Below are 12,381 nucleotides of genomic sequence, written 5' to 3'. Positions count from 1 at the left end.
ACTATTTCTGCTGAATTAGTCTGTCAGCTAATTTTAAAATTCCATAGTATGTCCCTTTTAATACTCATCTTTAACACACACACACAAAAAAGCATGGGATATAATTTTTAAATAGCAATATTAAATTGAATTTACAAAAAAAAAAAAAAGCCTGAATTATGTTTAGTCACATCTTACGTGGAGAAATTAAAGTTTTACCCTTTCACAGTAAATTGTGCAGCCAGTTTCCTGCTCAGGCTTACCAGCACTAAGATTTTATCACGGCCAAATACCATGGAATATCCTGAGGTTTTAAACAACTACTTATATTGCCCATCCTGCTCGAGTACTACTGTGCAGAATTTCGTTTGACATAAATATATTGATAACATTTCCCTGAGGAACGCTAGCTAGCAGGCAACAGTAATGGGCAAGTAACATATACTTACCAGGGCAATTCCCTTTTGTAGGGGGTGGGGTAGGGCTGGGGACACAGCTCTGTATTAAACATTTTAGCTTGCATGCACAGCATTTTTTTCAGTTAACTTGCAACCAAAGTGTCATGCGTTGGGGACTATTTCAGAGTGCATTTTTATAAAGAAAACCTTAAGGAGCTAGTAGGGGTGTCGGGGCACCTATTTGTCCTTTTAAAGATTCATCCCAGTTTAAGACCAGCCCATTTGAAACTTTACATTCTTCATTATACATGAACTGTACTTTGTTACTTTTTACATAATGATGTCATCATCACCATGGAGTAAGCATTTCTAGCACATTTTACAATTAAGACAGAATTTACAATTCCCAAAGCCACAGTCAGTACTAGAACGATGGAATTCCCCTACTGAAATTAAAACCACTAGACTTAAGGCTCTTGGTGTAAGGCTTGCCATTCTAATTTAGCATGAAGGAAATCTTTCTTCATGTATGAACTTGTTAACACTACCAGGTTATGCAGGTAGACTTTCAAAGCATACTGCTTGTACTACAACTATTAATCACTGCAAGGTCTATGGAAAGTCTGGGGCAAGGGGTCAACTGGCATAGCCAAGGGAAGGAAAACTGCAAGCTAAATTTCTACCAGCAAGATGTGTTACAAAAGCAATTTTCTGTAAACTTATTCACTGTCAGTCACTTATCTTCAACTTACATTAATTGCATGTCAGTAGAAGTGCATAATACCTTCAAGTAGATGAAAGCCTACATGTATTAAATTACCATCATCCTGTTCTCCAGAAGAGTAACATCAATGAGGGGGCTTCTTACACCTCACGCTCCTGCATGATATGATGTAATTACAGTTTTATCTTCTAAATATCTGTGATACAGTACAAAAGAGTAAGCTGCAGAGATTAACTAAACCAAATTTCAGGGAAAGTTTAAACTAAACCCAATTCAGATCTATTCCTATAACATACTGCATATCATAGGCTGCTAAATGTGTTTGTGTGCTTTATAAATGCAATACCATTACAACCTCACCAGCAGCCATGCAGTTGCATAAGCATAATTAAAGAGATGTTAAGAGCACCAGATTTCTTCTGCAATAATTAGGATGTAAAGACGTTTCTCATGGGATTATTTTGGTTTGGTTTTTTTTTTTTAAACAAGATCAGGAAAGGTACAGAAAAGCAGAAAAAAGTTACAAATATTATTTCATTACAGGGGAATCCCCTGCCTGCTTTCTGCCCCATGAAAAATGTGAAGTAGAATCACGCTTTTTAAATTCAACTCCTGGGACCTCCTTGTCATGTGAAATATGAATTGCAAGGGCACACTGAAAGATATGGCCCACAGGAATACCTGATAAGAGTCCACAATTCTTAACGGCAAATACGCTTCTAATTTTGCCCATGAAAACACACAAAACCAATCTTTTGATGGACAGGGAGGAATGAAGAGAAGGCAGGCCAATACTGGGTTCGAGACAAGGAAAGTAAAGCAGAAAATCTAGCTCTATTTTTCCCATCATTTACACACTGCATCAAGTCATGGTTTTGCACTCAGACTGAAGCTGTATAGAACATTGAAAAATTCCATTCATTGTTAGTCTAAATATATTCCAGTTGAAGATTATGCACAAATTATTTTTGTAAGTTATGAGTACTTATAAACTTTTAAGTAATCTAAGTAGGTTATCTTACACAATTTCCACTGATATGCTCATACACTCAGTTCTCTATTTAGTATGACTTTAAAAGAACATTAATTATGCTGTGTGATCTTATACACAAACATGTATATACACATCAATGAACATGTATACATATACATAGTTTGAGAGATTCCTGAGGAATCCACAGGCATGGAACCTATAGCATGCTTTCATTTAACCATAAAAACTAAATCAAAATTTTGTCAGTGAACTTTAAATAGTGCATTTGATTGTTGCTTTACATTCCTTTCTAACTTTGAAAATACTATGTACTTTTTTTTTTTTTTTTTTTTTTTTTTTTTTTTACTTCTTATCCATCACTTGCCTAAGTAGCATATACATGTGTGTATATACTGGAGAACAAGCCAAAGAACAACATATACATGTGTGTATATACTGGAGAACAAGCCTTTAACAGAAGCTGCAGGGATGCGGAATTTGACAGAAGTCAAATATAACATTTGTTTCCTCCCCTTCATATAGCCTGAAAGTAGATTTAAGATGAATGGTATCAGTATTAAGAAAGGACAAGACACTCCCTAGTTCAAATTCCAATTTGAAACTATTTTGAAAATATGCTAAACCAGTTCCTAAATTAAGAGACAACTGGAAGTTGTACCAGCACCCCCATACATACCCTAACAAGATACCACCAACTAGATTCAACAAATGTTATATATTTTATTTCTCCAAACAGGAGAAATAAACAGAAGATGCAGGAAGGGAGAGAAAACCCTTGCAACATTTTGTTCTTTGACAAGGCATCTTCCTCTTTCTGAAGAAAAACAAAACAAAGACCCAGCTGCAACTGAGTTGCCCTTTTTCCTATTTGGTCACACTATGAACATTTTAAACATACACATATTTCACGTATAAATGTAGTTCCACTAGGCACAATGAAGTTGGCACACACACTAACTTCACCACATCTGTTTTATCTGCAGGACAGCACATATGTAACTACATACCTGCCACCTCATTTCTGTAAATCTAACCCATTTTAATCTGAGTAGAGATTTTCATTTTGTTTAAACAGCAAGAACCGTGTTTGAAAATCTGTACTTCCAGGAGAGATAACGCCTGAAGGAAGTTGATGGCTTTGCTGCAGTCTGGAGATATAAAATACTACATCAAACAACCAAGCGTCATTTTGCAAGTTATCTTTCTAGTCCAAAAGCATGATTTGCAAAGTATTGTTTAAAACGGATTTGATACTCATTCTCACATAAACCAATACAGAAGTATCAGACTGCTAGTAAGAGTTTGTTCTGCTATGGTCATGGGTTAACACTTCAAAGAGTGTACAGTCATTGCTCTTTTCAGTTTCACATACTGGTGATTTCTTACTCTCTCATTTCATGCACTGATGCAAACCATAGGAAACTGGAGAGAGTGAGCTGCCCTCATTAGAAAGCCTAAGTCTTATAGTAGTCATATTACAGGAATCAAATAAGGTAAGACAGCTGACCCTCCGTCACACTACTGAACTTTTCAATTAGTTGATTCAGAGGTACAGTTTGAATTAATAATGATAAAGACTACACAATTTAGAAATACGCATAAGCTCCATAACTTTTGCTGAAACACAGAGTGGATGTGAAAGCACGAGTAAAATCACCAAGCTTCCTCAGCATACCAACAATTCTAGCTCTCCTCCTTTTGGAATAAGTTGAAGACATTAAAGCTCTGAAAGCCTTTAGCCCAACAACCAGTCTACAAGACCTTTGGTGACAGGATCAGCAATGTGTGCTCGCTGGAACTTGTGAATGGACTCTGTCACATGGCTTAGTACAATCTGTTTCAAAGGAAACAGACCCAGGCAAAACGTTTACACTTCAGGTTAGAAGTGAGTCCTATTAAACAGTCTCATCTCAAGATGCAATAGGACTCCACGCTATAGCAGTATTACTGAAAACGGTCCACAAACTAAATTTTAAAAGAATGCCTTTCTGCTTATAATGCCTACCCTTAAACTATAACATTTCTGATACCACAGTTCCAATGAACTCTGGAAATGCTCCCGTGCTTCTACACTACAAACATTTGTTGCTACCAAACTCGTTAAACCCCAATACAGATCAGATTCTAATCACTGTAAGATCTTCTCATGTGTAGTAAACTGCATGTATACAATGTGCCACAAAAAAATGTGAACGCCATCTGTGCAATGGTACAGTTATGCACCAACAAATATAAGTTCTTCTTGCTTTTGAACTGGTTTTTGTCAGAAAGGAAAGATGTCAAAGCTTACATTATTAGCTACAAAACAACTTTACTGCAGAAGTCCCAAATTGTTACTGGATGTAGAACACGTGTCACATTGAAGCCATCAGTGAGAAAAAGCATACCCTAACGAGGGGAAAAACCAATGTACGCTCTTCACCGAAGAACATTTATACTAACATGACACAGAAGTGCCAGAATGAATGGCTTGCCTTCACAGAAGCTTCTAGCTAAGAGAAGCCACTGTATTTCATCACAGCCGTGACTCAAAGCCTTTTTATAGTCTGCAAAGAGACTCTGCAGCAAATAAAGTCAAGCTTTTTATGTAGTAGCACTAATAGATAAGGTTTAACAGCAAGTGTTCTCTCAGCCATCAGGCTTCTCAAAATCTGAATAGAGAGCATCAGGAAACTCAGCCAGCTGACAACTGGAAGCTGGAAGAGATGTAGAAATGAATGAGAAATTATGATAATAGTTCCCTCATCCATGCAGATGATAACCAATCTGCAGCTAATACAGGGTAGACAAGAAAGCTCTGTATTTTTACTTCTGGTTCTTTCACGTTCAGGCATGAGAAAGCAGCTCAACTTTTTGCCTAACCTAACACACAAATTTCCCCCTCAAAACATCAATAGAAGGATCAGCACGTGACTTCAAAAAAGAAAGCACACAATGAGAAAAGTTTTCACTGTCCTTGTTACATTTGAAAGTGAGACTTCACAAGTGTTGCGAACAAGATTTTTATATAACTAACTTCTAATAGGGATGTTTCTGTCACCCCACATGGAAAGAATACAACAGAACAAGAAATAGCTCATGTTTATTCATGTGAAAACAGCAACACACTATAGAAGAGGGTTCATAGTAATCTCTTCATTAGGCATCACTTCCACTTCAAAAATTAAACTTCCTAACACCTTCCCATGATATTTTTAATGATCAAATACAGAAAATAGAATTATAAAGAAACCCACTAGTGTTGTACCGCGCATCTTCTGAAACTACAAATGTCAATTATGTGAGTAACTTTCTGATATTATACAACTTGTAGGACCATGGCAACTAAGCAAGATGTACATGCCTGTATTTACATATCGAGTAGAAAAGACAGGAAAGAAGTTGCATTCGCTTTCCAGTGCAAGTCTACAATAATCACACAGACAGAACAACATTTATTAACAGGAATGGAACAAGTCCACACATGAGTAAGAAAAGATCATAAATAATACAGTTGTAAAAAAGATTAAAAATCTCCGACTGAGGTAGTCAAGAATGTGCAATATGGATGTTTGTACAGAGCACCTGTATGGCAGTTTCTCAAAAGCATAAGTTTACTATGAGAAATGTGGTAGACTAGCAGGGTGGGCATGGATTATAATGGGTATGTCTTCCATTAAGAAATTAACAAAGATCAGCTAGTGAGATATATAATATTTTCAGTTGAAAGTACCGCTAAACAGAATCTCAGCCAAGAAGTCTATTCTACTTTGACTTCTCATCAGTCCGACTTCATCCTGACAGAAGTCAGTTCCCATTTTTCCCCAAGCAGAAGAATATTGGTGGTACGTATAACAATTGTTTTCTGAACTCAGAACCAGATTAAAATAAAACAGGGGAAGAAAATGCTTTGAAGAAACACAAACATTTTAAACAAAAACAATCATTTTTCTAAATGGTTTTATTTACATTTTTCATATACAAGAACTTCAAATGATACATTCTGACTAGCATCCACACCAGTGTGAATTACATGAATTAAAGATACTGATGTATTGCATATGATGAAATGCAAAACAATCAACCCTAAGCTTTCATCCCACCCTCTAAAACCTCAAACAGCATCTGGTTTGTTACTGAGACATCTAAAATTCAAAGTGTTCATATCAAATAGAAGTTATCTGAACAAATATATCTAGTTGCATTTCTTTAGAACAAGCAGTAACACAGGAGTCTTACTTGCAAAATTCGCAAGACGAAAAATACATATTAACAGCCAAACACTTTACACGCATGTTACTAGCTTTGTATTTATTTTTTCTAGACTTGGGGTATTTGTCACAACTGTCTTGTGCTTACGATTTTTAAATCTTTAATGATGGCAACCTTTCAACCCCTACTAACAACAGTTCAAAGTGACCAGGATATAATGCAAAATACTCAGCAACGGAAATGGTAAAAAAGTGTGGTGTGAACTGGCCTGAAACATTCAGGACAATTACAGATTAAAGTTTCCACTTAGAGCAACCAGAGCTAAAAATTCTTTAGATCATTAAAAAAAAGTTGCAAATACATGAACATAGTTTAATAAATGTGCTTAAGAGGATTTCCAACCTGGTGATTTCTCAAAGGAAACTAGCAGAGAAAAAGGTGACTTCAAATGCTTGCTTCAGAACTACCAAAGTATTTACAACATCGGTAAAGTAAGTTCTTTCAAGTGCATGAAAAGCATTATCAAGTCTTTCTGTAATCTAAAAGATGGTTCAAACAGTCGAAGAGACAAAGGAAATAGTAATAGACAGCTGGGCCTATGGGATCATAGAGTGTATTACATCAGAATTTATTTTTACATTTCTGTAGCACCTTTTAGCCAGATGCCCAAAGCACTTCAATCACTAAAGCGAGCCTCACAACAACCCTGTGAGGTAGGTAGGTATCTGTTTTAATAATGGCAAAACAGGTTAAATAACTTACCCAAGATGACACAGCAAACCAGCAGAGCAGGCTAGAATCCAGATCATGTGATCTATGAATTTAACATTATGGCACATGTGGGACTGAGACTTACATGCTCCTTTAAAACTGTGCAAGAGGCACTGACAGGTGAATTGATTCGAGTTTTCTGGAAGTAGATTTTTACGGGAAAGGTATCAAGAGAAAAATATGCTTTAAGCAACTAGGGAAAACAAGAGCCTGAGTAAGAAGAGTGGCATTATTGAACCATTTCCTAAATTTCAATAGATGCAGAATAGCAAGTTAACTATTTTACTTGCCAAAATACCTACGAAAAATAACTACATAGTCTGTCAAATTCACTAAGTGAAACAGTGTTCTCATGAGTCTTAAGCACTCAAATGCTATGACCCAAAAATGTTGTGAGCTGGGAGTTGTTTCATCCAATTCTATTATTCCTATGTCTTGCAACTGCTTCTCTGAACATCAGAAGAAATAAGAACCAGTGCGAGAATCAAAATTTTTTGACCAGTTCAAACTTTAATAGTAGAGCTCCCATTAACAAACTGTCAAAGCACGCTCTGCCCAGTTAATCTCCGTGTTCTACCGACTACCAAACCAGTCATAATAGAGAGACCAGAGCATGTGAATTGGTGCTTGGCACATAAAATGGACACATGAAGTATTCAGTTACTTCAGCACAGTCTGTATATCAATAGCAGTAAGTTAAATGATACACTAAGTGCTGAGCGCTGCTTTACACTATATTCTGCTAGGGAACAAAGTCATACACAAAAACGAAAATGGAGACAGTGAGCTGAACAAACACTGTCATAAAAACAAGAGGCAATCACAGCAGTAAGGCCTGCACTTAGAAGTTTTACATTACAAAATGAACTGGCATATGCAAGGAAACAGTTTTTGTTCATGTAGATTATAAGCAATGATTTCTACTTGAAGATTGGGAAGTGACTAAAAAGAACGTTCCTCAAGTTAGGCAAAGGGAAATTTAAAGATTTCTAATAATTTTATAAAGAACACAAATGTTAAAGGGCTAATTCCTTTTTTGTAAGGCCACGATCATAAACCTCACCCTAGCTCATCTCCCAATAACAGACCACCACTATGTAATGATTTATGAGATTTTTATGTTGTTCAGAGGACAAAATTTTCTAGTGAAAGACAACCTGCAAGAAAACAACTCCCACTTTCCTCTCCCTTTTTTTCTTTCTGTGATGCAAAGAGGAAATGTTATCATGGTAAAGAGGAAAGTCATATGCTTGTTTTGACATCAGGAATAACGCAGCTTACAGATGACTGAAGACTTAGCAATTTTCAGATTTAAATACTGAGGAATTGAAAGTGAATCAAAAGCAACGCTAAACAAAGATTTACCACAGGTTTACTTTCCCAACTCAAGGCTGGAAAGATCTATACTTCTGAAGTGCCCAAGAGAAACTTTCTAGCAGGAGGAGACTATTAAGATTTCCAAGGAAAAAAGCTCTTGGAATATACCTTCCCTACGTGCCTTGTACATCTTAAGGCTGCAATAAAAGAAGCCTCAAAACAACTCTTCTATCTCAGGTAGCCTTCAAAAATTAATTTAAGTTTTAATTTATATTCAACTATGCTGTTAAAAGAACATTTGAGAAAACATTTCATTTTTAATTTACTCTCAGATGGGACTGTACATATGATATGCAACTTAAAACAACACTAACAGTGCCCAATTGTGTGAATATGTATTTTTCAGAGAGGAATTTGGGAATAAAAAGTTATTTCAGCTTATAGCTACTAAATGGTTACATATAATAAAAAAAGGCAGAGATAAGCATGTTGCTTTTTAGTTAAATCAGTCGCTATGTGAGTTTTGAGAGAAGTTACTGGAACGAGGAAAGAAAAGTTGAAAATGTAAGTCAGAATTGGGATTTTAAAAATTTGCCTATTAAGATTAAAGATAAATTTCTAAAAGGTAACCTCTTATTTTTCTTTCAAATACAACCCCTCTCAACATCTTCTGTAATGTCTACCAGAACTCTACAGTTCACGTTTTTCCATTGTTTTGAATAACAGAATCCATATTCTATTTCTCTTATATTTGAAGTGTAGTTATAGGCAGACACACGCACATACAAAGGAGCGAAGTGATCTTTACGCCAGTTCTTTCCTTCTCAAATTTACCTTGTGTTACCTGGTTACCATACCTGCTGGGTAGAAGATGATCTTCCTTCCTTGAAGAAGCACGTAAGAGATTATACCCTAAACTGTTTTAAGCTTTGCCACTGTTAGTGTCTCTAAATACTACTAAATTATAAATTAGTAATGTCTGTCAATTCATCTCTGAACATGGTTCAAGACAAGCAGCCTCAGACAAGAAGCTTTACACTCATAATGGTACTTTCTGATTAAAGATCTACAATGTAGTACAGGTTTTCTGAGGTGGTCTTATTCAACTTGAAATTTCACGCATGGGAAAAATAAAGGTTTTAAATAAGCACAGAAATCAGATAATGTAATCATCAAACTAGATTAGATTTTAAACACTAGATCCTGTAGCAAATATTGGAGGGTACAAGAGGCTAATGGATTTGGCTGTAGGGTCCCAAAAGGTAAAATACACATCTGTATGTGTTAGTGCATTCACAATCTCCCAAAATGTCCAATCGCCAACATTCCAACTACTACTACAAACTACTGGAAACAAAATAGTGAAAATTCAACAATATTTAATTAGGTAATATTAAATTTAGGTTGCACTATTTTGCAGTATAACACCTTACTATAAACTGCAATATAAAAATTTTTGTTATATTTGCATGATCCTGATTTTATTTAAGAATCTTCCAAATTTACTGCCAGAACACATTTGAATACGTAGTCTAACGTAAAATAAGATATAACTATACAATGCAGTTTTGCCACTCAGATTGCTGCTTAGCAATTTTCATGTAAAATGGAAAAAAATTTATCTCATTTCTCATCTACAGAACACAGGTCCCCACCCCTGTAGTTTAGCATGTAGAAGATCTGTCTTAAGAAAAATGTGCAGTGAGAAGATGCCCACAAAAAACATGTGTATTAGTATTAATTATCAGCTACAGAATTATTATTTATTATTAAAAAAAAATCCAACTATACAGTGCATTTCATGGCATGTCATTAAAGACTGTTTAAATGATCAATGCACTTTGTGGGAAGTTTTATATAGTTATGTAAACAATCACAATTGTATTGGGATTTTTAGAAGCTAATGAGTTGTGCTAATGCATTTTCCCAGCATTTGTATTCCAGAAATCAGCTTCCATCCCACACCCTCCCTGAAAACACTGTTCACAGAAACAATTCCCTAAGAAAGCAAAAAAATTAAAAGATCCAAACGTTCACAGAAAGTCATTCAAATAAGTTTGTACGTATAAATAAAAAAAAAAAGTCCTCTAAATAAATGACACAGGAGGCAATAAATTGACACGACAAGTAAATAAAAGGCTAAAGCACTCCAATACCATTGAAACGGTTTTAATGTTGTTGCAATTCCATAATGCAACAATCATCAACTCATAAAAGACCCAAAACTTTAGAATTCATTTTAATCACTCCTTTGTACCTATTTTACAAAATAAAGGCAAGGCATATTTAAAATCCCCTTTTCCCTAGATATTACGTGCCTATCTTATTTATGCTTACGAAAGTAAACTTAAATTCCTATTAAATGTTATATAAGAAAAAAATGTAAAAATATTAACCTCTGCTTCAATGTACAGTTTCCAGAATCTGCCAGAACTGGGGAACTGGGCAACAAGGCGTTCATAGGTCTTCCGTGCTTTGTCTATAGGTTGATTCTAAAAATTGAAAATCAAAACAGCATTTACAATATTATGATTTATGTAAATGAATATGCTGGTTTTACTCCAGAACCAAATAGTGTGAGTGGACCATAGATAAGGAAATGTAATCCTATGTCACTAAACCTGTGCCTCTCGAATGAGAATGCTCCAAGCGTCAAGGTCATATGGATTTTCTTCTAGTTTCTTTTCAGCTTTCTTCACTTTTTCTGGGACATATTCGGCAGCCTAGAAAAATTAAAAAGAAGACATAAGAGATCACAAGTAGAGTTTGAAAAGTTCTGTCCCAGCTACAAAGTCAAGTTAATGACAACATTCTGACAATGTAACATTCCAGATCTCAGTTTTTATATTGGAGCTACTAAATTGTAATTTTATCTGGAAAACAAGCTGTACCAGTAAGACAATACACTCTTACCACAACAAGTTCTACATTACCAGTGATCTAGCAAAAAGCTAGACTAAACTGACTAAATGTTTCTAAAACACTATAGCATATTTGAGTTTGCCAGAAAATGTACTGCACTGCAAGTTTTACCGACCCGAAACTTTTAGGATGCAAATAGTAAATTCAGACCAATTCTTCTATTACACCTCAGCCAAACAAATCCAGGTTACTGCATGAGTCATTCCATATATGCAGGACAGTAAGTACTTTGTATCACAAGCTACACATTTAACAAGAAAACTAGATGACAGTTCTAGCAGCAACGTATACATGTTATCCAAGCACAATATGTTAACTTTCTGAGCTGTCAGTCAGTGTATTCTTACAGTTGCCTTCCTGTAGCTTTGGCACTAACTACTTTAAATAATTTTTTTTTTTATACTCAGACATTATATTGGAGTTTAAAGGCTTTTTTTTATACTAAAAGCTTTACCAAATTGAAAGTCAACTTGTTAACCTAGTTACTATTACAGTATAAGTTAATTGTTCTTTTAAAGACTTGTAGAAGTACCTTTTTTTATGATCTCCAGATTTTTTCTAGATTTAACACTATTAGCACAAAGTAGATAAAAAAATTAAAATCTGATGATCATTTGTCATCCCAGACAAACCCTAAAATACATGCTTGTTACTACACTAAATGATACGAACTTTTTTATTAAGCATGAAATAACTGTTCTGACCTGTGCTCCAAACAGCTTATTTACTAACTTTCCAAACTTGACTCCTTTTCAGGCAAATGTTAGCAGTCCCAAATCACACAATCAAGTAAATTCTTGCCTTCATGAGATGTAATGATAACCAAATCATTACTACAAGACCTCTCTTGTGAAATGTTACAAGTTAGCTACATAATTAGTTAGAATATATGATTCAGTATTGTATAGCACAGTTTGACTGCTTTACTGTACAGAAAATTCTAAAAAAAGCCTGTCAGTTGCTAAAAGATTACTTCAAGGAAGTAATTTTAATTCTTAATATTGGATCTAGGTCAATACATAGCTCTGAAGATGAAAAAGTGAACAGGACAGAGAACTGATACTCCTATTAAAGGTGCCATCACA

General features: G+C 35.2%; 1 protein-coding gene across 1 annotated transcript in view; it reads right to left on the bottom strand.

Annotated features, from left to right (window-relative positions):
- The window catches only part of CSTF3 (cleavage stimulation factor subunit 3), a 107,062-nt gene that overhangs the window by 33,054 nt on the left and 61,627 nt on the right, over window positions 1-12,381 (bottom strand). Inside the window, exons 2-3 of the mRNA XM_035902319.1 lie at window positions 10,996-11,097; window positions 10,771-10,866 (exon numbers count right to left, since the gene is read on the bottom strand). Of these exons, the coding sequence (XP_035758212.1) occupies window positions 10,771-10,866; window positions 10,996-11,097 (198 nt within the window). The remainder of the gene's footprint in view (window positions 1-10,770; window positions 10,867-10,995; window positions 11,098-12,381) is intronic.

This window comes from Egretta garzetta, unplaced genomic scaffold (assembly GCF_000687185.1).
Source record: "Egretta garzetta isolate BGI_Z169 unplaced genomic scaffold, ASM68718v1 scaffold509, whole genome shotgun sequence".
Lineage (NCBI taxonomy): Eukaryota > Metazoa > Chordata > Aves > Pelecaniformes > Ardeidae > Egretta > Egretta garzetta.
Note: the sequence above shows the minus strand (reverse complement) of the source record. Positions and strands in the feature narration are given on the sequence as shown.